Genomic DNA, 27,161 nt, shown 5'->3' on the forward strand with positions numbered 1-27,161 from the left:
AGTTATAAGGCCCAGTGCATCACCTTTCTCTCTCACTTATCCACCACCTCAGACACAAACAACCTAGCTATTATTTTATTTTGATTTTATTTTGATTTTGTTGCTGCCATTCCAAAAATGGCTCAGGGCGCTTTAGATAAAAATAAAACAATTAATATAAGTTAACAATTAAAATCAAAACTATAAAAACAACATAAAACCAATTAACAATTGAAGCATTTATAACAGTTAAAAACCCTGGAAGACCAGGCCAAACTAACTTTGTTTCTTAGTTGTAGCTCTGATTGAATCTGGCCATCTCTGATGCCATTTGAAGTTATCCACATCCTGCCTCCTTTGGAAGGACATCTGATGGGGCCTTCTGTGTGGTGGCTTCCAGGTTCTGGAGTTCTCTGTCTGGTAGATCAGGCTAACCCACACTGCTACCTTTTTTGGCTATGCAGGCACTTAACTTCGTAAGCTGACTTTCTGTGTGGTTGTATTTTCTTCTTTGCTGTCTCTGTCTCTTAAGTTGTAATGCTTTTTTATTTGATATATAAGTTGGTAGTATGTTAGCTGCTTTGGCCACTATATAGCTGTGTAGCAAAAATAAAATAAAATAGTGGAATATAAATTCCCTTGAATTTGTCACAACCCAAATGCCTTTTCTTCTCTGCTTTCACAAGTGCTTGAAGGCAGACTGAGCAGGCTGTAGCTAGAGCTCTAGTCCTGTCAGACTAATCTCCACTAGTCTAATCATCATTCATCACTCTTCCCCCTCCACAATACCTTTCCTAATAATTTTTGATATTGGATTTGCCTTGTTCAGTGATCTGACTCTCTAAGTAAACTTTCCATGTGACTGTGAAATCTAATTCCTGGATACTTATAAATAATGTACAGCTTGTCAGCATGTGTGTCGAGATATATTTTGTCCCAAAGTGAGTCACTGGGCACTTAGGCACATTGAAATTCATTTGCTATTTGGTTCTCCAGTAATCCTAATTGGAAAGGTTCTTCTGGAGTTCTTTCCAGTCAGTTCTGTATGTTTCTTTCTTGAATTATCTGATGCCAACTGTGAACCTGGATCCAAATACAGAGGACTATGAAGGCGTTTTGTCCCAAAAAGAAAAGTGGGGGGGGCAAGATGCTGTGAAACTAATTACAAACTTTACTAATTCAAGAATATTGAATAAGCAATTATATTGCTTTAAGCAAGCTTCACAGCACCTTGGGGTTTCCTACCCCATCTTACTTCCTACTCCCCTTTTGGTTTATTGGTGATACAGTCATTCCCCAACTCAACATTATTCCCCAACAGAGGGAATAATGTTCCCTCTCCTACCAAACACACTGTCTAGGCTCCTTATGAATGTGCCTCTTTTGCTTTGGTAAGTGTGTAGTACAGGGTCTTATTCTGATTTTTGCATTGTTGGAGCCCAGTTCTGTCTTTGAAGGCTGAATTCTTTATCCTTTCCAAACACTGAGAGTCATGTTTAGAGAACAGCATAAGTACATCCCTGCTAAAACTGTTTACTCCAAGTTGCATGGAAGTATTTTTCGCTTACTTTCCTTAAGGAAACTAGGCTTATGAGATCACCCAGCGCTGTGTGTGTGTGTGTGTGTCCGTGTCCGTGTTCCTAATCCTATCTCTATCAAGTTCACAGTGTCTGGACCAATTTGAACCAAAATTGATACAGTTGTAGGGACACCTCGATGGTGTAGTTTGTGATTATTTTATCCACCCCAATTCAAGATGGTGGACATGTAAACATTTAAGGCGCGAGAGGGTTAACTTGTGGACCCCTTAACCGATTTGAGCCAAATTTGCTACAGCTGTAGGGACACATAGGGACACCTCAATGGCATAGTTTGTAATGATGTCATCCACCCCAATTCAAGATGGTAGATGTGTGAATGTTTGAGGCACAAGAGGGCTAACGTGAAGATGGCAATTATCAATTAAGATTATAGTGAAAGGTAAGTAGGCAGATTAGTTCTTAACAAAACCTTGTTCTAATTCAAACGGCTTATGGTATCCAATAACCAACTTAATTCAGAATCAAAGACAGGGAATGATGGTATGATATATAATATGTGACTACTGTGAATGGTTTTATTTTCCCATCTCTCTCTCTTTTTTCTTTTTCTTTTTGCAGTATTCACTTGACCTAGGAATAATAGGAGCTGCCTTATTTTCAACCATGGTATGCCTCAGCAGAATTTACACTGGAATGCACTCAGTGCTGGTAAGGTCTTCCCTTGCTACATTGGTTTACATAAATTAATGTTTCTTACTCTGCATTATCCCAAATGTTCCCATAGTGGAGTGCCTCCACCCACACTGCTGAAAATGTGAGGAACTATATGGAGAAGCTCACAGTGTGAGCAGCTGCCTCCACATGGCAGCAGAAGAGTGCTGTAATTCATTTGCATAGTGTGCAAAGCAGTTGCCATAGCAAAGGAGTGAAAATAATAGTTTCCTGTTCCACTTATAATCTAAAAAGAACTCAAGGCAGGCAGCAGCAGTGGCCACTAGAGGGACAATATGCTGGGCTGAATAGGAACACTTGCTATTTTCCTGAAGCTTTCCTACACAGCAGGCTTTACTGTGAGTTCGAAGTTGCCCAGGCTCGGACTGGCCCACAGGGCATATTCCCCGCTGCACTCGGCAGCAATGAATACTCCCACCCTTAAGTACCCATTCTGCTCAAAACCCAGCACCCTCCCCACATACATTCCACCACCCTCTCAGTGCCCCCAGTCAGGCCCTGAAGTTGCCCCCTCAAAAGATGTGAATAGTTGATTCCCCCCCGCCCGGATATAAATTGGGCTATACTCCTAATGTGTGATGAAAAACCCAGATTGTGTGTGAAGTGCTTCCTGATAGCTCACAGGGTCTTTGGGGTAAATTTGGTAGATATGTGAATGCACACCTCCATTCCTGAGGAGATACAAACTTAAAGTCGGGCATGAAAAACTCCCTGCTGAATATGAGAGCCACCACTTTGAATGGTGCCTCTTTACCCAACAGGCAGGGTGGGCGGGGGGGGGGGGGGCAGTTCCACAGCATAGGCTTTCTGAATGTCTACAGTTGTAAACAATTAGATTTGCTGCTGGCTGATCATGAGCATCAGTGAAATGTCTTGACCTACTCTCAACTTTAGTAGATCAAAACAATGGCTTAAAAGGGAGGATGTCTCCAGTTTAGATTTAACTAATGAACCAAAGCCAGTCAGTAAAAATTCTTTGCATTTTTTCATGGTATTCCATTATAAGACTCCTCTAAATTCAGATGAGGTGGTGGTGAAGAGAGATGCCTTTGACAGTCCCCATAGGACAAAACTACACACACACACACACACACACACCGAGAGAGAGAGAGAGAGAGAGAGAGAGATCCCTGCTTTTGAACAGATTGAATTATTCTGTGAGGAAGTGCTTCATTTCTCAGGAAAACAAATTAAATAATGCAGCAGCAATAAATCTTCTGTGGTTCAAACACCTATGCATTGAGTTACTCATATTTGATGCAGAGGTATCCTTAAATTTGATTATGATGTACTTGCTATATTTCTCTGGGGGGGGAAATGCTAGTAAAGTTCTACTGATTATTATTTTTTGCCAGATCTATCGGTTTTCAGTTGAGTTAGACCCAAGCTTCTCTAACCTAGTCCTGAGGACCTTTCTGGTGTGAGATCTTAAACCACCACTCTACTATGTTAGCTAAATATCTTTTCTCTATGTTAGATAGTATTCCTTCCAATTGGTAAAGATATATTAACACTGGTTCCTAAATCTAGGCAAGCCATTCATACATTACCATGGCCATTTCACAAGTTACCTAGGGACCTTGTTGGAGTTAATTGGAGCTATTCTGGTCCTTCTGGGTACAGTCCTCCATCCTTCATAGAAGCCCTTAATTCAGGACTGCACACTTTGGCAATCCAGTGTTGACTATTGGCCCCTGTGGCTGGAAATGATGGGAGTTGTAGTCCAACAGCTGGAGGATGAAAATTGTGCAGCCCTGTCTTAAATAAATCACAGCCTCTAAGGCTCAAAGGAGTATTGGATGTTTCCCACTTGCATATTTAGTGGTGTGCCTCTGGCTGTTGCCCTGGATGTCACTGGTTTTGACTAGGAGCCCAGTTAAGTGAGGTATGTGTGTTTTCTCCTTCCAGCCAACTTCTGGCCTTGCCAAGATCTTTCTTTAAAGGGAACAGCTGGATGTTGGATCAACTACATTGTGCCATTGGCATAGAAGTGTGCCATTGACATGCTTCTAGCAGAGGTGGCAGAAGCAGAGCAACCCTATGACCCTCACAGTGAACTTTATGCTAGGTTTCCTGCCAGCTACATGTCTGACCAGGTTTTGGGAGTCAATTACAGCTTACTGATAAGTGTACCAATTTGGTAACGTTCTTGCAAATATTTTTCATTATTCACACAAATGTTTACGTGCACACCTGACTATGTAATATGTGAAAAGGCTCACTTTTAGCAGAAAAATTGGTTTTTGAAATTGGCTCTTGCACTGTGTGCATGTGCGTGTGTGTGCACATAATAGTGTGCTCTATTGTCTTAAATATTGACTGACGTCCTAACTAATGGTGTGGGTGTGCACTTCTAACACAAGCATGCATGCAGCACAAGCACTTCTGAAGCATGAGCACTCCTGCGCAAGAGTGCAACTCTCTTCCCTTCATTCCCCTTGCCCAATAAATGCTTTTTGACCCATGGAAACATGTCCCTGAAGGCTGTTCAATCCTCAGGGACATATTTTGGATGTCAGAAAGCAAGGGAAATGTGGCAAAGAGTCTCACTCATGTGCGGGAGCGCCCATGGTTCAGAAATGGGGGACAGGGCTTGTGCTGCATGCATGCTTTTGTTAGAAGCACAGGGAGTGCAGCAAAAATAATCTTGTATAATTCTGCCCATGCTTTGGAAGCATGGAGTCTAGTACTGTGCATGTGCTTTTGTTATAAGAATGTATGCACTGTTAACCAGCCATAATATAGTTAAATATAAATAAATCCATATGCTAATAAAATCTGGTCGCTTTGCAGCTCATACTCATCAGCACTATATCCTTTTGCTTGGAGGCAATTCTTTATAGTTCACACTTCCTTATCTCATTAACTGCAGGCCAAACAGCATTTTCCAAGAAAGATCTGTGAGCAGGATATTAGTTTCCTGCTGGCTCTTGTCCTGTAAAATCCTTGTGGATTATCAACTCTGATGTAACATTTTCCATGGAAATTGTTCCAAAAGGCCTTGTGGAGGAATCTAATTACTTTTTAAAAATTGCATAAAATATCACTAGAAAGAGAGTTTCTGCTTGAAGATCTCTGGGAGACAGCCCCACTGGGTTTGGAGGCTAACTTTTAAGTTGGCTAGCAGCTGAGATTGAAGTGGTCAGTGGTGGCTATGCCAATTGCTCTGTTTTATTTTCTCCTTGTATGCAATACTGAGAGGCTGGGGAAAATATGAGCATCTTCTAGTTTTTAGAAAGTCAGCGCTGGCATTTTGGTGCTACACAGGAAACTTTCATTGCACTTTAAATACAGGACGTCCCATTCTAAAAGGTGAATACTGTACTGTATATTGTTGCTAGGTAGAAGATGACTAAGTTTGTCCCAAGCAGCTGGTAATCTTCTGGTGCTACTTGATACAGTTGTCACTTGTTGATTTTTCAAGCTCTCCTCTCCACTTTTCCTTCTAACTGTAGAAAGGTCACCCGATAAATTCTAGAGGATGAGTAAACTTGTTTCATAGGTAGCAAGACTATGGCACAGGGACATATAAGGTCATGTGAAATCAATTCAGTGTAGAACATAAACAAAATAGTGTACTACAGGCCTGTTAAAGGGCTGAATGAATCCATTTATTGTCCTTTGAGCCTCTGGGATTAGAAATGATATATTTTATATATTTTGAAGCATGTGTTTGTCCTAAAGAAAGTCATACTTCTCAATGACCTGCAGATACCAAATTTTGCATACACAATCCTGCCACTAATATTAGCTGAATGCATTATTTATTACACTGTGAAACCCCAGGAAAAAGTTAAATTATTTATTTGGGTATTTTTTAGAAGAAATTCTTAATATAATCAGATTTTAACCATTACTGTTCTCAACAGATTTTTAACACCCAATCAGATTAATAATTCCAAAATGATATCATGCCCAAGAGAAGCAAAAGATCTTTCTCAGATTCAAATTTACTGTAATTCATTTTCACCATATATGTTGGTAATTCAAGAAAGTGAATATTTGAAGTTGAAATCCTACAAATTTCAAACTGTTCTCTTACGTCCCTTTTGCAAGCACACTGATGAACTCTATTACATTTTTTTCCTTGAACTTTCCTATAAGTGTAATCTACTCATAATGACTTAGCCTGTTCAATGATAAGCCTCACTTACTAGTATGTTCATATTTGTTACAGTATTGTGACTAATACAGAAAAATTGCCTGTCTGACAAGGCAGGTGGTTATAAATCTTGGCATATTGAGGTTCCTGAGATGATTTTGCTTCCTTACTCTCAGGAAAGGACCTTTAAGTCCTCTAGAAACATTAGCCAAGTACAGTGGTCCCTCGACTTACAAACTACTCGACATAAGTATTTTTCGAGTTACAAACGGCAGTTTTAGATCCGGTTTTAGATGCGGTTTTTTCGACTTACAAATTTTTAGATGGGGTTTCCTCGACTTACGAATTTTACATGCGGTTTCCTTGACTTGCCTGCCTGTTTACTGCCTGTTTATTCTTGAAAAGAAATGTTCCTGTGCAGTTTGCAAGCCTTACTGGGGGTCTGGGTCTTTTTTCTAGGCTCCGGAACGCATTAATCCGTTCCCAATGCATTCCTATGGGAAACCGCTTTTCGACTTACGAATTTTTCGACTTACAAATGTGCATTCGGAACGGATTAATTTCGTAAGTAGAGGGACCACTGTATAGTAAAGACATTTGAGGGAAAGTAATGGGTTGTGATTCCTACAGATATAGGGTGAGTTCATGGTGGCTACTGTGACCTCCAAAAGCTTCCTTAGGGTTTCTGACCCTAGTCAGTTTGTTTGGCTTGTAAGAGCAAAAGCCATCAGAGGCTGACATCCTATACATACTGTAGTGTACATGTAAACAGCAGCTTTGTACACACAGTGGGACCACCCCCACAGCTCTGTCCCTTCTCTAATGCACACCCTTCCACAGAAGGGAGCCTGCGGGCACTTCTCCTGGAGAGCTTTCCTGCACTCCCAACACCCTCTGTCACAGCAGAGAGCAGTTTTTGCCCTCCGTGTTTCTCGTGCGACAGAGGGTGTTTGGAATGCTCTGGGGGAAATATTATTTTGCTCCCTTGTGCAAAAGCATGTGCATGAGGAACTGCACAGAGCTGCAGGAGCAGTCCCACTTTGTGCATGAAGCTGTTGATGATGCACATGCTTTGGTAGCCAGAAGGGCGCTCAGTAACTTGCAGTCTCCACTTGATCTGGTGTCCAGATTAGTGCTCTGAATAGTGGGAGTTAAACTAGACATTATGGTGGTAACATATTTCTTGCTGCTAGCCTCTTCATAACCTTAGGATGCAGATATGGCTGCCTAGATTTCACAGTGTCTTGTGGTTCCCTGCTCCATTTATTGGCTGTAGGGGGGGAGGAAAGCAACCCATAGGATGTTCTTACAGCAGGATACAGGTTAATCCTGCTAAACATGATAGGGAGCAAACAGCTGCTGTAATATCTAGTTTGTCCCTTAGTTCCTCTGACAGAAACAGGGCTGTATGTATGTTCAGCCATGGTTCAGTCTGACTAGGAAATTCTGCAAGAAATGGAAATGACCCATGTGGCTGAGGAGACCATGTTAGAAGCATATTTAACCTTTCTTGGAGCACCGACTCACCATATGGCTGTGATTTTGGCAGCCATGCAGTAAATGGAGCATTGGAGTCTGACCTGAAGTCCAGATGGCTGAATGTAGTTCTGCTGCCTCATTTCCCCTCCTGACTTAATTTTAAGCAGCAGTGCATTGCTCAGAGGCTTTCAGGACTGTGAAGCTGCTTAAACCCAGGCAATCAAAACTCTCAAGGCAGGGTCCTTTTTCAACCAAGGGGATGCTGCTCTGCCTCCAGGACATTATAAGGCCTCTGGAGCATTCTAGACTTTGCTGTGATTGGCTATGGCTGCCAGGAGAGAGTAAGAGCACACTAGATGTAAAAACCAAGTTGCTGTCCCTGTCTGCGTAGTCTGCCATGTACCTTAATGTATAACATAATGTATAACATTTGCATTATGCTGGTATATTTCTAAGAATAGTTAGTTTAAGGTTCACTAATAATATGGTACCATCTGAAGAGTCATAAAACCTCCTGTCGGAATTTTTGTGTGTTTGTGTTCTCTCTCTTTTAGATTTACTGTTTGTTAATCTTATGCCTGTTAACGTACTTGAGTGACTTGGGAAAAGAGGGGTTCTCTACTGTGTCTTTTATTCACAGCTGATGTCAAAGATGCTCACCAGTGTTCCCTCTAACAGGAATTCCCAGTTGTTGACTACAACTCCCATAATCTCCAGTCAGAGGTCTGGGAATTCACATTAGAGGGAACACTGATGCTCACCCATTATAATTTGTATTCTTTTTGATGTTGCTGACAGGAACTGTAATAAAGTCCTCCATGTAGTCCTTTTACGTCCCTTAATAAATTAGGCAACCTGACAAAACTGGCTTCAGGCTGCTCATTACAATCCAGACATTAGGAACTAGATTTCTTTGCTTGAAGATGCTTGTGCTGAACTAGAGAGAGGCTTAACTTTAATACTTGTACAGCAATCATACCTTTGTGTTGGCTTCCTCAATCTTTTCTCTGGTGTTCCTATGCAAAGTAAAGGAAGGAAACTATAATCCGTTAGAAATATGCAGGTGTGTGATTAAAGGTGAAACCTGTCGAATGCTTTCAAATGTGTTCCTGAAACTAGTTGTTTCAGTGAATTATTTCTGATAAGAAAACATTTGATAGTTTCATTGCTCTTCAACAACCAAAAAGAAGGCAAAAACATACAGTCCACGACTCACATACAGCCTGAATTCTTTAAATGTAGAACTGTCTTTTGGCACTACAAATCCTCCTCTTCTTAATTCAAGAATTAACGTATGGAGTTGCCTTGTTCTGAGTCAGACCAATGGCCCACTTAGCTCAGTATTGTCTGTGCTCACTGGCAGCACTTCTCCACAGTTGAACTGTGGCTGGAGATTCCAAGGACTGAACCTTGGACCTTCTGCATGCAAAACATGTGCTCTGCCACTAGGGATGTGCGAACCAGTTCGGGGGTTCAGTTCAGGGGTTTGACAGTTTGGGGTCAAACCAACCCCCCCCCAGTTCAGTCCGGACCCGGACCAACCCCCTCCCCCTTTGGGGGGTTCGCATTCTTAAAATCCTTTTTAAAAAATTGTTTTAATTTTGTTTTAAACCTTTTACTCCTCTCGGGTGAGTTCCTGGAGGTGGCAGGGTGGGGGGGTTCTGTGGAGGTTCCCCCTCGCCCCGCCAGCCTTCTAAATCATCGCCTTGCCCGGTTTGGGTGCTCTTCGGCTGGTTTTCGGCCTTCACCCAGCAGCCCGGCAGCCATGTTGGCGGCTGGGCGCCTGCGCACATGGCCTCTGCATGGCCCAAAGAGTGCCCAAACTGGGCAAGGGGGGATTTAGAAGGCCGGTGGGGGGGGGGGAGGGGAAAATTCCACAGACCCCCACCACTACCTCCAGGAACTCCCCCGAGGGGAGTAAAAGGTTAAAAAAAAACCCTTAAAATTTTTTCGTGAACCCCACAAACATCAGGAGGGGGATATTGGTCCAGGTCTGGGTCCGGACTGAACTGAGGGGGTTGGTTCGACCTCAAACCATCGAACCCCCGAACTGAACCCCCAAACTGGTTCACATATCCCTAGTGGCAGAGCACATCTTTTGCATGCAGAAGGTCCAAGGTTCAATCGTTGGATTTATTTTTTTTAAGGATTTTAAGATCGCGAACCCCCTGCGGGGGTGGGAGTTTGAGAGGGTGCCGGACCGGCCTTGAACTGAACTGGGCCAGCTAGTTTTGTGCACATCCCTATCTGCCACTGAGCTATGGCCTCTTGGAAGAGTGTGCATGGGGAAAGTCCTATACCCCTCTGTAGGTGTGGCTTGGCTTTCAGTCTATCATGAGGTACTGTTCAAGTTGTACATTTTGGGTGAGAGATGTAAAAATACCTCAGTACCACCCATAACTCTTCTTCACGACTTCTTCACTTATATCTCCCCCTGCCCTCCACACACACACACACACAGCAGCTGATGCCTTCTTACAACAAAAAGCCTTTTCTACTAATTGCTGTCTTGGACTATGGATCTACTAGAAGTATTAGGAGCAATACCCTGCAACTGATACTCCTCTGAGTGAGTTATTGGGTCGGGTAAAGCATATATTTATATATGACAAAAGCTAAATCTGCTACTATAACCTATATGGAAAGAGGTAATAGGATGTGATCTGGAATTTTGCAGATGCTTTATTTTAAAAAGCCTTTGCATTTGCCAAAATGCAAGTTACATTAAATGCACTGTTTGGCCCTGCATATATCTTAAAATTTAAATAATAGTTATGATGATGGGGTAATTGGGAATATGGGGTGGGGGGAGAGGGGCATTAATCCTCTCCTCCAGCCCCTGCACCATCCTGGAAGGTGTGCACAGGGTGCTGGGAAGTGTAGTGTAGCCGTTCCCGGTACTTTCCTCCCAGGAGGTCAGTGCAGTAGGGTGGGGTTTGTGTGTGTGCATTTTGCCAAAGTGGCTCCCACTTGAAAAATAATGAAGATCACTGATCTGACTTCTAGCATGGGGATCTGGTAGTGTTCTAGAGCAGCAGTTGCTGTAATGGTAGTAAAGCACTGAGCATCCCCAAGTGAAGTATGTTGGGAATGTTGATTTGGAACAGCTTACAGTTGGAAAACCCTCTGTCTGAATGTAGCCTTAGAATTGGGATCCAACAACAATCTGTACAAAAAATTCCTGAAATGGTTACTAGCAGGTTACCTGTATCTAGCTCTGGATTGACTTTCGATAGCCCTCCCTGTGTGGCTCTTGGGCCTTCTTATTACATCTTTGTCCACTGTTCTGCAAAGTTCCAAAATGCATTAACTTTTACACAGCAAATCTGGCTCTGTACAGTGACTTTTACTAGACAGACACATTAGAGAACTTTCCGGCTATTTATTCTTAAAAATGTCTTGCTGAATGCAGTTCTGGGACATAGAATTACTTCAAGTCCAGAATAATTTTTCCCCAGTTGACATGGGAATGTCCTTCTATTAATAGCCTCTTCTTGTGTCATTTCAGGACGTGATTATTGGAAGTCTGATCTCAGCAGTACTAATTGCTCTTGCATATCCAACCTGGGATTTCATTGACCATCTGATACTAACCAGCCCTTTGTGCCCTGTGTTCTGCATTGTCGTGCCCCTTGTCTTATGCTATAACTACCCCAAACTAGACCATTACAGCCCTACTAGAGCAGATACCACCACTATCCTAGGCGCTGCAGCTGGAGCAGTTATAGGGTTCTGGGTAAACAACTTCTACGTACTAAATACGTCTGCTGAAGCTATTGCACACAGCATTCCTTCAATCACTGGTGAAATGCTTTTGAAGGTGCTTGCAAAGTTTTTGATAGGAATAAGTACACTAGTCATCACTCGACAGCTTGTCAAAAGGACGACTCTGAAGACGCTCTGTTCTTGGTACAGTGTTTCTACCAGTGATCTTGAAACCATACAACAAATTGAAATTGAAGTGCCGTATAAGTTTATAACCTATGCTTCCATTGGTTTTAATGCTACAGTGCTTGTGCCATTACTTCATGAGTTCCTGGGTTTAAATTGAGTGCTGAGCATTTTTTCAGCCCAGGTTATGGGATACAAAGTTTGTGCTGTGGTAGAAACTTGAACCAAAAAAAATTGTTGTGCCTTTCTGCACAGTCTAAAATATAGCTAATACTGGAGAGCCAAAAGGAGCTTCTCTTGTACTGCTACTATTATTTTTTGTCTGCTGCAATCTAACATGAGCAGACCAGAATACAAGAAGCAGCTACTGCTTCTTCAGCAAAACATTTCACTGAACTTGTACTCTAGCATCGCAGGGGGTAGCAGTAAGCTCTGTCACTCTCCCAGGGCTAGCAGTTTTGTGACTCAACTCTCCAAGTCAAGCTTTGTATCTGATGCAGAAGAAACAAGAGTCCACATAATCAAGATTATATATATATATATATATATATGTGTGTATATGTATGTATATGAGCCTTGCATTTGCTTGGGCAGCCCTGTGCATGGCCGAAGCAATGGCTGGCTTTGGAGCTAGCAAGATGATCTGAAGATCCAATTCCTGCTCTAGAAAAAAAGACTCCTGGGAGTACTGAATTCACTTGTGTGTCTGTGACTATGCTCTTGCTTAAATCAATGGGCTTAATGTTCCTTCTTGATGCAGTGCCAAACAGATTTTTATCATGACACTCTAAGGATGCTTTATTGCTTGTCCAAGAGGTGCAAGTAGATCAGTCATCTTGTCTCTCTCAGAATGCATGACCTTTTTCTCTAATTATGGGATCATTGTTACTATTGTGCTTGGACAAGTTATATACCACCTCAATTTTTATTTTTCGTACCAGTAAATGGATAGGAATCAGTCCAGTTGATTTCTAGAATTGTCACGTGAAGAACTTTCTCACACTGAGCCCAAGAACTAAATGCCCCATAACTGCTGCAATACTGGCAGCTTCTAAAGAAGGGCTCCAGTATGGTCTTCAACCTTGACATCTTGCAGAAGTGGGATGACATAAATTTGTTAAAGGCTGTCACAGCTGAAAAGCAGTAGGACTGTTTAACTGAGATAAAGTTCAAATGTAAGTATGGATTCAAGTTCTTGTGTGGTATTTTTAGTTAGTGCATAATGATTCCTTCATGTGTGCCTTCTCTCCACTAATCACTTGTGTGCCAACTGGTATTTTTCCTGTTTCAATTGAAAGCTTAAAACAAGAGCTGTGAAACAGCTACTACCTTTTCCCATTGCCCACCCCCACCCCCCACAAAGCTTCAATATATCTAAGCTTTAAGTCTGGACAAACCTCTTTGCTGCTAGTTCTGGAAAGAGACCAGTGATGCCAAAAAAATAAAAATCTAGGAAGGATATATCCATTCTAAGCATGTTTATAAACCACTGCAGCATTACTGCTTTGTATAGGTAGCTGCTATAGGGAAGCAAAAAATATAAACATTTCAGAATTGCATCCATCTTTAAATGAAGGGCTTGAAGAACTAACTGGGAATCAACTGGAGTCTAAAGAGTTTCATAACTTCATGACAACAAAAAATCTGCTACCAAGTAGCTGCTTTGGGGGGAAAGGTAGGGGTATGTGTGTCAGTATTGCACTAGGGTTTAATCTCCTCCCTGCCCTCTATGTGAACTGGCACCACAAAATAGAGGTCTTGCATATCTCCCAGCCCCTTTGTGCTTTAGGTAACACACATGTTCTGTAATGTAGGGGCTGTATGAAGGTAAAAGGCCTGAAGCCCATGAAGGTCACCTGTCAAAATGGAAGTGCCTGAGAGCAAAACTACACAATACAAGGGAAATGTATGACTACTACCCCAGAATCCTCCCCCATAATGCTAATGTGCTGGGGTACTTCCAAGGACAATTGGCAGATGAGACATAATGAATCCCTCCCATGTACCCCCAGCAGCACTTCACACATATACCACTGAATCCAGTTGGAGGGAGAGGAGAATTGCAGGTGCGTATGGAAGGGATTAAGCAAAATGAGCTTGGGAACCATGCATTTGTAGAAATAATGGCCAACATGCTGCATACCACAGTGGCATTCCTGAACCATTGGGGTGCTTTGTACACAAAAGGCAGGCCTGGTAGAGTGCATTTGCTCAACTACCTAAACCACCACACACAGATGTGTACAACTACTGATAGACTGCATTTCAATGATTTTTTTAAAGCAGTGTACATAGAAAAAAATTCCCTGTCCCACAAAGGGCTCACAGTGTAGAAAGTCTTGTTTAAAACTTTATATGTTAAAATTTAATTGCACTAAACTTTATATTACTTTTACTATTGTGAGCCACCCTGAGCACTATTGTACAGAAGAGGTGGGGTATAAATAGTTTATATAAGATAAAAAAATACTTGGAAATAAGGGAAGTAGCATGACCCACATGCCCATCTGCTGATTAAGGAAGCTGTGCCAGGAACTGCAACAGCCCCAGTGAGTCAAACGCCAGGGTGGCCAACATGCTGCACAAGGCAAATGTCTAGTTCTGTTGTCAAACAGGGAAAGTGACCTGTAATAGGAAGTTCTTAACTGTGGGGTAGGCTTTTAAAGAGCTGTTTATTTTCTGCTTTCACTTAAAGAACTGTGGTGTTGTTTTTTAAAGTGAAGTCTCCTATTCTGTTTTATAAACCCATCTATATGCTCAGGTTTGTAAACTACAAGCTGCACAATATTTTTGTACTGTTTTACTGTTAAGTTGTGAAATATGTAAGCTGTATTCTGAATACTGGTCACATCTGGCTGTATTCAAATTGTAAATGATTTCAAAAAACTTTATTAAATTATTTTGTCATGTATCGTTACTTGTAGGTTTGTTTATATTACCAACTTTTCTCTGATGTGCAGGGAATTGTGAAGTCATCAAACCCAATACAGACGATCTCCTCAAGCCATAAATTTGTTCTTGTTCTTGTATAGTCAGATCTGTGCTTCACAACCAGCTATGAGAATTAATCTGACTGAGCACAGACTGACTGCTTGTGGTGGCGGCAACAGCACGCATGTACGTGGTTGCTACTCTGAATTGTATACCTTGTGCTCTAAGTCATACCCTTCATGTTGGGATTTAGTGTCTAAATCATTTCCAATTTTATTATGTAAAGCACTTGGAGAACGCTTGATAAAAAGCAGAATATAAAAGTTATTTCCTAAGTTCTGCAGTGCACTGCTGCTTTCCCGTTCAAGAGTGCTACAACTTGCTAGCTGTGCTTAGTTCTTAATGTTGTACACTGAAGAGCATTCTTCTCTTTATCTCAAGCCTCTGCACATGCAAGATCCAAGATAAGGCTTTGCTCTGCACTTGAGTAACAGTATGCAGAAATTTTAGTTGATCCATAGGAAGAGTACATTTTGACCTATTATAGAATCTCTTCTGACACTTGCATTGCTCCAAGTTCAAGTCTTCGTAAGGGACTCGTTACAATGGAGAGATCCCCTTTAAGTACATGGAACAGCTTATGTGAATGTAGTGGGAATTTCCCACTTATTCCAACAGCAGCTTCTCCAAGGAATCTGTGAGAAAGTGTCTTGTGAGAGAAGGGCTGACTCATCCTGCAGCACAGGACTCTTCCATCCAGTTAAGATGCAGCTCAAATCACAACCCTCAAGCTTAGAGCTTAAGGCTAAATACATACAGAAACTTGTATTTCATTTTGATCCCTTATCTTTCAAATGTACTTGTTAGCTACTGCAGATTTTTTTTCTGGTTACAACTGCTCTAGTTTGCACAAGTACATCATTCTCCCATAGTTGAGCTCTTGACAACCACCTACAGAGAAAGCTCAGGGGCTTGGTTCTGCTCACATTTGTCCAACATTTGCTCTAATCAATTAGTTTATTCCATGCAATAAGAGATTCTTGTTACACAGCTGTAATCAGATATACTCTCAGGCTCAGCATCTGGAACTTTTTGAAAAATAGAGCAAGTAAATCCTTAATTTCTATTAACTTTATTAACAGATTGATAGCTCAACTGCACGGGAAAAGTCATGTTGTTTAATGAAGCTAAAAACCAGCCTTATTGCAGTGAAGGTACATTTTTGCAAGGGTCAATAATAGGATTAGTTAAGAGATAGGCCTGGATGCAAACCTGTGTAGACTGAGGAATACTACTGGCAGGATTTCACTGGAAAGGTTCAAGTGTGATTTCTAGGGCAGAACAAGGCATGGTGAGCTCAAATTTGCTGACAACATCAGGATGGAGAACGCCTAGGTTTCCAATACTCTGCCCTTTAGCAAAGATCTCAGCACAGCGGCCAGGGAAGAAAGCAGGGTCTGAAAGACAAGTGGGGGGGAGGGATGAATGTTTCTCTAAAGGAGAAAACACTGAATACCAGTGACTGTTAACATTTCTAAAAACATATAGCATTAAATAATTTCATATTCAAAATTTTAGTTTATGTACAATCCAAAAATCAGTACAATTAAGAATAAACATAATGCAGCAAATACCAAGTTTAAATTGCTTCACTGTGAAACAAGAGTAAACTATCAAGAATTCTTAATGACTACTTTGGATGTAATGGCATAGGGAGAGGCTTAACCCACTATAGCTGAAGTGGCAGCTACATCTTTTGCTCTATGCCACTTACTATCAGCATCTCTTTATTTTCATTTAAATCCTTTTTCAAATGATACACTAATAAAACCTATCAGCCAATTCGCTCCTCATAAGTCACCACCCAGAAATGTTACCATGTAATTCTGCAAGATGAAGTGCTTACATAACAGCTTTTGTAAGTAAATATAAGGAGCATGGTATATGAGAGAAAGTTATATTATGCAGTAATATTTTATTTTATTTTTACATTTTATATCAGCTCTTCCCCAAGGAGCCCAGAGCAGTGTACTACATACTTAATAATAATAATAATAATAATTCAATTTCTATACTGCCCTTCCAAAAATGGCTCAGGGCGGTTTACTTGAGTTTCTCTTGGCTCAGGGCGGTTTACTTGAGTTTCTCTTTCACAACAACCCTGTGAAGTAGGTTGGGCTGAGAGAGAAGTGACTGGACCAGAGTCACCCAGCTGGTATCATGGCTGAATGCGGATTTGAACTCGGGTCTCCCTTGTCCTAGTCCAGCACTCTAACCACTACACTATGCTGGCTCTCACTCTTATGTCCCCATGTGGGGCTGTTTCACAAGAATTGCCATGATTTTTTTTAATAGTTACTATATGAAGACTTTATCATGTAAAAAGGGGTACACAGCCCATCCGTAGGCTAAGAAGTGTCTCCAAAATGGCAATAACTGATGTCCACAGCATTCTTAGCAAGTGGCTGCTATCATCCCATCACTCTCTCACACTGCCTATCTGAGCCGTGTAGAGACTCTCAGCAACAGCAGATTAAGAAGCCAGGTTTCACAAGGCCCAAGATCAGAACAACCTGCAGGACTATGATGTGGCCACAACTTAAAGTAAAGTTGTGCCATTGAGTTGGTGTCAACTGGCGACCACAGAGCCATGTGGTTTGGTAGAATACAGGAGGGAGTTACCATTGCCATCTCCCACGCAGAATGAGATTATGCCTTTCAGCATCTTCCTATATCGCTGCTGCCCGATACAGGTGTTTCCCATAGTCTGGGAAACACACCAGCAGGGATTTGAACCGGCAACCTCTGGCTCCCTAGGCAAGTTACTTCCCCACTGCGCCATGAACTCCCAAATTTTATGCATTTAGTATATTTGTATACTGCAAAAACTCACATCTCTGGGCAGTTCAGAACAAACCTTTAGGCTTTTAAGCCAGGTCAACTTTTAAAAAATCACCTAATTACAGAGGTGTGGTGTTTTCTTTCTTCACTTTATTTCACATCAGTGGCAAACTAATTACCTCTTTAGTTACAAGGGATGCTGCACTGTGGAAGAAAGCCATTTATTGTTTCTAAAGGACTTGTTACCAAGATTAACAATATAATTGTTATATAATTCACACTGTCACCTTTTCATTTGTGTAATGAGGCAGAGTTGTGCACAGTCTCTCTCATATATATTTAAATATGAATCAGATATTTAATGGAAGCTTATAAAGAACAGGACACCTAAAGTCTTTGGTTTCAAAGACAATTGCATTAGCAAAAACAAGCTATTAGCTATGGGACACTTCATGGGTGCCACTGCTAATTGGATTTTAAAATGATCTCAGATGGAAACTATATAACAACGATGTACTTCTGGAAACAGCATGATGTACCACACTGAGAAATTCAGGTTACAAAAACATTTGACCATTTCACTCCCACCTAGAAGTGTGCTCTCAACCCCTGCCCACCCCCACCCCGCCCCCCAAAAAACTGATTTGAGCAGAAAACCAAAGTCGTAACACTCTTATTTCAAATTTTGCACTGCTAGGTTTGACAAAAGGAGACAGCTTCACATTCTGAACAGACCTATTGATTAAGGTTGCAGTAAGTATTCAGATTTTCTACCATGCTTTGAGGCTTGTACTTGGGAAGATTCAGGATGCTAGGGAGGATGGCAGGACTGGTGGAGGTGGGATGGGCCTTCCCTGGACAGGGCTCAAGTCAAGCACACTCTACTCAGAGAAAGCTAATATGACCATGAAAATATAGGTTAGTGAGCAATTTTGGGACAAGAAACCATCTTGTTTTCCTATGTAAACCACTTTGAGAACTTTTGTTGGCAAGCAGTACTAGCAGAATGGTTCCAGTCTAGCCTCTCCCCCAACATGTTAAATATACATGCACGGTGCTCTGTATATGCAGAGAATATTTGACTTTATTGTTTAAAATGAAGTGAGAGGAGAGGTGGTCTTGTGGTAGCAAGCATGACTTGTCCCCTTAGCTAAGCAGGGTCCGCCCTGGTTGCATATGAAAGGGAGACTTGATGTGTGAGCACAGTAAGATATTCCCCTTAGGGGATGGGGCCGCTCTGGGAAGAGCATCTAGGTTCCAAGTTCGCCCCCTGGCATCTCCAAGATAGGGCTGAGAGAGGTTCCTGCCTGCAACCTTGGAGAAGCCGCTGCCAGTCTGTGAAGACAATACTGAGCTAAATGGGCCAATGGTCCGTCTCAGTATGTGGCAGCTTCCTATATTCCTATGAACAAACAGATACATATAAGAGGATGTAGCACCCTTCCAATCCCAAAAGTGAACTTATACAGCCTGTTTGGACACCACAGTTGCTACAACTATCAGATGAGTAGGAAGGAAATGGGGGCACAAATGACCAACACAAGAGGAAACTGCTAGAATATGACACACATTCACCCCTTTTCAAAACCGCTCTGCAGACCTGCCTAGCATTACTCTGCTGCTTTAAAGGACTGGTTTTATCTAAACCCGGAAGAATGTTGCTTTCATCATGATGTAACATGGTTTTTAGCAGCAGAAGACCCTCTTGCAACAGTAGCCGCAAGGGCATTAGGAAGTGTCATGCTGAGAGTCATTTATCAACTTCTCCACCAAATAGGGAATTGGAAGGTTATTACTTTCCTCAGCTAGGATCAATAGCTATGCCAGTTTTCTCTCTCTTTCCCAGATTGGTGCCAGTTAAGGCTTTCTCCATTTCTGCTAAATGAAAGCTCTCTATCAGTAACTGCAAGCACAGTTCTGCTACAATCCTCCTGCAATAAAATCATAGCAAGCCTTACCATAGATTTTGCAGACAACAAGCCAGTTACTCTGTTTTTAGGTGCTACCAGGCCATACAATCACAAAAATATCCTTTAACTTGCTCTGTAAGCTAGTGAGCCCATTCTCATGATTGAGCGAGAGGACTATCTGGCGGGCAGCAAGAAGGCTGCTTAAACTTACCTTCCTCGCAGACAACCGCTCCTCTGTCGCTGGGTACATGCATCACACACCCAGACGATCCTCCACTGCCCCAGGCAGCGTGAGGGATCAGGGGACCGGACACATCATCCTGGCCCCTAGAAATCCCATAATGCACCACGCAAGTGTGGGGTAAATTCTGGGGCCACACACACTGGCCAGGAGCGTGCTCCTGTGTCAGCGCCGACACACAAGCACTTAGTCCAAGTTAAGGGTGCCCTTGCACCCTTAACCCTGGCTAAGCAGTGGGCTTCCTAAGCGGGTTTGCCACCACTGGGAGCCACACAGCTCCCAGTGGTTCTCACATGTAGCCAAGACCAGGCTTGGCTGCCTTAGTCTGGTCTTGGCTGCACATGAGAACAGCCTCAGTGACTCCAACTACGCTGGCTTCATGTCACAAAGCCATATTTAAACATCGATTTGAAATCCATCAATCGAGATCTTAATGCTGTGGCTTGAGCACTCTTGAAGTGTCACAGGAAGCCATCAAAGCAGTGGAGCCCATCCTTTAAAGTTACACCGTGTCCATAATCAGCAATTAAGAGAGGCAGTGAAACCCAAGGTAGTTTATAGTGCCGTCAGGCAAAACAGACATGCATTGTGGGAAGAGAAGCCTTGTCATAAAAACACCACATACTATGAACTATAATTTGTCTGTAAGAATGCAATTTCCAAAATGCTTTGAGGTTCAAAGAATGTTATTAAAGCTATTACAATATGCCTCTAAGAACTGATAATTGTCTGTGTGTTCAAACAGTAAGACCACTTTGATTATTCAGGGGGCAATTCTCCGGCTGCAAATCCAATGGAATACCTGGTCTTTAGCACATTTTCTGGCTAATTGACCTTCAAACGGCTTGGTGAATTCTCTGTGAGCTTGGCTGTCAAACAACTCACACTGCTTCTTTCCCTCCCCAATTCCTTCCCTTCTCATGTTTGGGGGTGGGTGGGGTAGAATTAAGAAATCAAGAGTTGGAGTAAGCTTTACAGACCATACCAGCTCATTCCTATAATTTGAAAAAATAACCAGAAGTCATCATCATTTAAATAACTGAGATGAAGAGGCTATGTTGTCCAACATGAAACCTGAAGTCCCAGGACACATTTTCCCTTGGTTACTGTTTATAACCCGAACATAAGCTGGAGCAAAATTTATCTACAATCTATCTACTAATGGTTACTAAAACTGAGTGAAACTTAAACAGTCACAGACAGATCAGCTAGTTCTCCTCGCAATTGTTTTCTTTGGTGGCTTTCCAGGAAATATATACAAGTCGTACATGATTGATGGCAGGTTGGTGAATTCTAACCCTAGGCTTAAAAACAACCACCTTGCAATATTTCATAAGATGAGAAGACAAGTTCAAAATGTTGTGTGTATTAGAAAAAATATTTCACCAAACGCAAAACATGTCCTACATTTTTCTGGAATAAATATAGTTTCTTCAGTAATGCTAAGTCTTACATTTAAACAGCAGTTAAGCACAAGAGCAAAAGCAATAATTTTGTCAATCATCCTACACACAAGATAGTTTTGTCCATGATTAAATATGGCTTTGTAGAAATATTACTATATTCTGCACTCACAAATATCCATAAACTAAAAGGTAAAGTGTGCCGTCAAGTTGATTTCAACTCCTGGCGCCAACAGAGCCTTGTGGTTTTCTTTGATAGAATGCAGGAGGGGTATCCATAGACTACCATTGATTATATATTGCCCACTTTTAAATAAAAGAAATCAAACATTTATCTGAGCAAACACAAACAAGTTATTGAATCTGTGTAAATACTTAGTTTATACTGAGACGGAAACAGTTAAACCACTAATCTCCCAATTTAACAGCAACCTTTTATTCCTTTACTGATAAAAAAGAAAGAAAATCCCTTGGTCTAAATCAGGGCTGATAATCTGGATGGGTAGGGAAACCCTAAGTGAAAAAGGGATAATTGCCTAAATTGATGCCCAGCTAGACTGTTCTGATGGGGGGGGGCTGTAGTCCTTTCGACAGAGACACATTTTCATTCCATTATTTTATAGCAAAGTTTTAATTGATAACAAAAATTGAACACTCATTTCAACATTTGAACTAACTTAACACTAGTAAATACCATGTCCCAGCCATTGTAGCATCTGTAATTTGCTAGCCGCAATTCCATGTGACGTCTGATTTAGCTATCCACAATAGATCAAGCACTAGTTAGAAACGTTGCAGAAAAGCCAGTCTAAGTGGACAGTACAGCTGCGTTTCCACCCAACCCCCAACCCCTTCAACTGCAGCATTCACCATCCTCTGTTATTCACCAGACCTTTCTCAGCTTGAAGTATGTCCTGAAGGCAACCAGCTGCCTTTAGCTCTATGCAGATGACTCATAATTAAATACAATTAATGCATGAGGAGTGGAGCAGATAAGCAAAACAGGCCCTCCACATGTAGCATTATTAGTATACAGGATGTATACCTCACCTTTCCAAAGTAGTCCAAGGAAGCCAAAAATAAAAATCTCAAAATACAAGTCTATGAAATATAACAAACATACAATTGACAACTATAAAACAGCAGCACCACCACGACTAGATCATACTGCCTTGTGCACAGTGGCACAAATTGTGCTTCTTTTACGAGCACATCTATTTAACTGTGAAATGCAACTGGACTACTTCAGCAATTACACACATTCTTGAGACATACTTAGAAGCTGTTCATGCAACCAAAAACTGGGTAGGGCAAGTATCCTACCCAGATTTGGGAGTTGTGTGGGAGCAAACAACTAGGCAGGAGAAGTGATTGTGTGCAAGACAGGAGATGGATAAGACAATGCCATCCTACCCAGCATTTGATCAAGGCAGGAGGAAAAGCTGTCCTACCAAGTTTCTGTCTCCCACACAATCACCGCTCCCTCCTCCTACCTAGTTGTTTGCTCCCACACAACCAAAAATTGAGAGCGTGCACAACTCCCAAACTTGGAGGACACTTGTCCTACCCAGTTTTTGGTTGTGTGCACAGCCTCTTAAATTGCCTATGTTCTCTGCCTTTGTGATCCCCGGACAATGCTCCATGAAAATATATATTCATATATACTCTATGAATGCAGAAACACCTGCTAGTCAACTTTTCATGTCTATCTAACAATAAAGCAAGATAAATACCAGCAAGCATTCGTTAAGAGTCATGGTAATTTATCAAAGAGGGGATTAATATTTTTGCTTGTGCACACAATATGGAGAGACACGGACCTATGGAGATAGCTGCTTCACTGCTGCCATCTGAAAAGTGCTAGGTCTGGATGCCTAGCTACAGGAAGCAATTCAAAACAAGATGGCAACATTACTGCAGTAGTCTCATTTCCCCCTGAATCATTCTCAGCAAGTGAATACTCAGCACTTGGACATTCAGTAACTATTGGCCGGTTCAGACAAACCTCAGCCTGCAACCCCTTTTACACACAATAGTGCTGAAGTCTCGTCATGAATGCATCCACCCCTATGTCACTCAAGGTCGCGCCGATGTCTTCTCGGCACATCCTTTACTCACATTTAATGGGTAATTGTCTGAATGGACCCTCTAGATGTACTGCAAAACTAAGGGTTTTACAATGTGTGTGAGAGGGGGGTGTCAATTCAGATGACCACCCCTTACACGTGAGTAAAGAACATGCCGGAAACACAGTGGCACATCCTTGAGAAATGTGGGGACAGGAGCATTCGTGATGTGGGTCCAACTTTATTGTGCATAAAAGGGACCAGGAAAATTAACAGGAATTCTCCAACACACAACTGTGCTCTTGGACAACTCCAATTCATCTCCATGGGGCTCACACTGGAGATGTTCCAGGAGATTCGTGGATTTGGCTAACTGACTCAGCGTTGTGCGGCTGACTTGCCTACATTTGTAAGGGTATACATTTTGTGGTTATTAAAAAAACACCAGTGCTTAAACAGTACCCACACTATACTTTTTCAGTGGCTCAAAGGGCAGGAGAGAGCCTCGCAAATAAAGTGTGCCAGCTTTTCACCTATTTCTTGTCAGTAGGCCTTGTATAGGTAATCCTTCACAGTATAACAAAAAAGATGACAGACAGTCACTGAATTCATTGGAACTCACTTGCAAGTAAAGCTGCACAGTGTTGTGCAATTAATTCATTACATTTTAATCTCACTTTTCTTCCATGAAGGAACTCACGGCAGCATAGATTTGGTTTCCAGACATTCCCCCACCTCCCATAAAGGCCCACTTCAGCAGGGTTGCTGCATCCTCATGTGCCTTCAGACCTGGGAACCAATTAGAGCCATGCATAACCTGATGTCTTCCACCCACTGTTCTATCCTTCCTTCCCAGTGAGACAAGTCTCCCTAAACACTCGCCCTTAAGCCAGCCAGCTACATTGCAATTCTCAGTTGGAAGCTGGGTCAAGAGTTTTCCAGTTGTTCCTGAGGCTCAGGTTACAGCAGGATTTTGAAAGTTCAGCAGTTCATTCTGACTTGAAGAAACATTAGATGCTTTGCAGTATTTTTTTTTTTAATGGAAAACTAGATTATTTAGTTTGCATAATGGCTAAAATATCCTACAACACATTTTCAACCAACCCCCCGCAAACCATTACAAACCATAGATTATGGTGTGACAAATCAAATACAAATGTTTCACATTTGGGTTTCTTTGTTAAGAGTTTATTACTGCAGCATGATTGGGTGTTTTTTTTTAAGCTGTAGCTTCACTTGGACACATCACCAAACTCTAGCACTCCATAAGGGCAAGAAGTGTGTGTGCACATGCATGCTCCTCCCAACTCTTTCTCAAAGTAGTTTGACTATGATTCCAAAGAGGTCTCCTATACAGACAGCAAACAGGGCAACCTGCATAGCTTTAGCAGAGTTGCATCATGTATTTTCAGACTGTTGGGTCTAGAAAAGGGTAAAAAAGGTAAAGTGCGCCGTCAAGTCGATTTCGACTCCTGGCGCCCACAGAGTCCTGTGGTTTTCTTTGGTAGAATACAGGAGGGGTTTACCGTTGCCTCCTCCCACACAGTATGAGATGATGCCTTTCAGCATCTTCCTATATCGCTGCTGCCCACTGCGCCACTTAAGGTGACTAGGGAAGGGTAGGTCTCACACATATATCTGCCAGACAATAGAGAACAGGATTTGAACCCTGGATTCTCTGATTAAGAGTCTGATGAGACACCAGCTGAGCGAACCAGGTCTTCCGACAGAAAGAGACAGTAGAACCAAGGGGCAGCTATAATTTTTTTGTGCTTCCTGGCCTTTTTCATGATGCAGCGGACAGTAGGGATGTGCACAGAACTAGGTGGGGGAGGCCTGAAGGTGGGGTATGTGTGCAGCTTTAAGGGCAGGAGAGGGTGCACTTACCCCTCCCACCACTTTTCCCCTGCTGGTGTCTGGTTTTAGTAAAGCCCGTCGGGGTGGCAGCATACCTCCCTGCCGCCCTGTTGCCCCTGTTTACCAGAACTACCCAGAAGAATTTAGTGTGCCGGAGCGAGCATGTCAGACCTGTGCTGGCGTGCATAGGCACGCCAAATACTTCCGTGTAGTTCCGGTAAACGAGGGCAATGGGTCGGCAAGGAGGTACACTGCCGCCCCAACGGGCTTTACTAAAATCAGATGCCAGCGGGGGGGGGAGTGGCGGGGGGGGGTAAGTGCACCCTCCCCCGCCCTTAAAGTTGCACCCCCCTGCCTTCAAACCGGCAGTTCAACCCGCCGGTTGTACCGGTTCAGATGGCCTCTGCACTGGTTCAGTGCACATCCCTAGCAGATAGGTCACTTCAAGCTGGTGAGCCTCAGATGGGGAACAAATAGCATGGCCACAGTGTGTGGAGGCAGGAGGGCTCCAAGTACCCACAGGAGTCCTTCAACTACCCCTAGGGGTACTAGTACTTTCTGTTGGGAACTCTGATCTAGAAGTAGAGGTAGATCTCTAAAGGTGCACACTCTGTTGACTATTTCAGTCAAAGGTTTTTCTCTCTCTGCTTTGGGGAAATAAAAATGTTACAAGCAGTTTAGAAAGCAGTAAACTGCTTAGGGCTTGGGTTTTAAAAGGAACAAGTCAAAGCAAAGTATTTTTATGGTCCCAGCAAGTGTCAGAAGGTACATCTGGGAGCTGTCCCAGAATACATGTTCAGAAATTAACGTTTCCTCTTTAATGAATGGAAAATTATTCAAGGCTAATTTTCTTCTCAATATACTCCAGAGCTCAAGTTACACTAAAGACTAGTGTGAAGGCCTGGGGAACATCAAAATTTCACCCATATTTTCAAGCATCTGGAACAGTTGCACAGGTGTTGCTACAAGGGCAAAAAGGTTACGACCCCCAAGATTAACTTAATTGATATTTAGGCATTACTGAAACAGAAGATCCTCTAATAACCATAATTTGCACATATGGAACAAGAATGAACATGCACAGTCAACAGACACTTTTCCTCCCTGTCAAAATACTAAAACAAGTCAGACCATTATACAGGTTTTAGCAAGAGTACTAATACCAAGATGTACACCAATATTTTAATTCCAATTTCCTGAACTGAAGTCAGTAATCTGATGCACAGGCTTACAACATACATCCACTGGCTGAACTATAAGAAGGATACAAGAACATATCCTTAAATTGATTTATAATACAATTTCAACATTTGTTTGAAACTCACACAGCTAAACTGTTTTCCTTTACGTGAAGAACGCTAGTAGAAATTTGCACCTCACACTTTCAAAAAAGTAGAAATTATAAATAGGTATAATCTCAACTAAAACATTCAGGTGACCCTCATTTTTATGTTTTTTCTGATCCCAAGACTGGCCTCAGACTACTGTATTTGCTATTAAAACTTAACATGTTTCAGTCACATGTATAGAATGTGTCACAAAATACAGAACATTGCAGCACTGCACAGACAATTGAGATTTGACACTCTCCAGTCCCGCTCTCCAATGTCAGTGGGACCACACATTATCATCCAGTAACAGCTCCTGCAAAAGGCTAACTCTCATCTTACCACCTGTGCCGAATAGGACTGAGTTATGGTGTCCACCCCGCTAAACCTAACATTTAGCAAGAAAAATTGTAAAAGGTCATACAATTTTTCCCAGAGGATGTTAGCTGGTGTCTCGCCTATCTATCTATATAATTCTCTAAGACGTACCCGTCACTAATCCCATGCGTGGCAGCTCTCGTGAATACTCGTGAGCAGTTGCCAGATAGTGGCAGGGACGGGCGGACCACAGCAGGAAGAAACTGCTGCCCAGGTGAACAGCCAAGCAGGCGGCAGCCAAGGCGGCACAGCCTCCCGCTCCGGCCCACCTGCTTAGTCAAATGTAAGGATGGCCCACACTGTAGCTGAATGTGAAGAACGTCCAAGCAGGCAGCAGAGAGGGAGGCACAGCCTCCCTCTCTGGCCCACCATCTGGCCAAATGTAAGGATGGCCTGCACTGGGGCCAAATGAAGCCTCTCTGTGCCTGCCATTTGGCTGGTAGGCGGTCCCAGATAAGGAGGCTGCGCCGCTCTCTCCGCCA

At 42.3% G+C, this 27,161-nt stretch overlaps 2 protein-coding genes and 1 long non-coding RNA gene across 7 annotated transcripts in view; 1 reads left to right on the plus strand and 2 right to left on the minus strand.

The window, feature by feature from the left end:
- SGPP2 (sphingosine-1-phosphate phosphatase 2) overlaps positions 1-14,635 on the plus strand; it is a 56,927-nt gene extending 42,292 nt beyond the window's left edge. For all 4 annotated transcript variants that reach the window (XM_053308682.1, XM_053308681.1, XM_053308683.1 and 1 more), the window contains 2 exons: positions 2,139-2,228; positions 11,342-14,635. In XM_053308682.1, the coding sequence (XP_053164657.1) occupies positions 2,139-2,228; positions 11,342-11,884 (633 nt within the window). In that variant the 3' untranslated portion in view covers positions 11,885-14,635. The remainder of the gene's footprint in view (positions 1-2,138; positions 2,229-11,341) is intronic.
- Positions 69-11,102, minus strand: LOC128350413 (uncharacterized). The gene is made up of 3 exons (XR_008319314.1): positions 11,039-11,102; positions 8,813-8,849; positions 69-575 (listed from the first exon to the last, which is right to left on the minus strand). It is a non-coding gene; the product is annotated as an uncharacterized LOC128350413 (long non-coding RNA).
- A 1,136-nt stretch (positions 14,636-15,771) lies between the features above and the next one.
- The window catches only part of FARSB (phenylalanyl-tRNA synthetase subunit beta), a 41,561-nt gene continuing 30,171 nt past the window's right edge, over positions 15,772-27,161 (minus strand). For both annotated transcript variants that reach the window (XM_053308680.1, XM_053308679.1), the window contains one exon: positions 15,772-16,112. In XM_053308680.1, coding sequence (XP_053164655.1) covers positions 15,961-16,112 — 152 coding nt within the window. In that variant the 3' untranslated portion in view covers positions 15,772-15,960. The remainder of the gene's footprint in view (positions 16,113-27,161) is intronic.

This window comes from Hemicordylus capensis, chromosome 3 (assembly GCF_027244095.1).
Source record: "Hemicordylus capensis ecotype Gifberg chromosome 3, rHemCap1.1.pri, whole genome shotgun sequence".
NCBI classification, from domain to species: Eukaryota; Metazoa; Chordata; class Lepidosauria; order Squamata; family Cordylidae; genus Hemicordylus; species Hemicordylus capensis.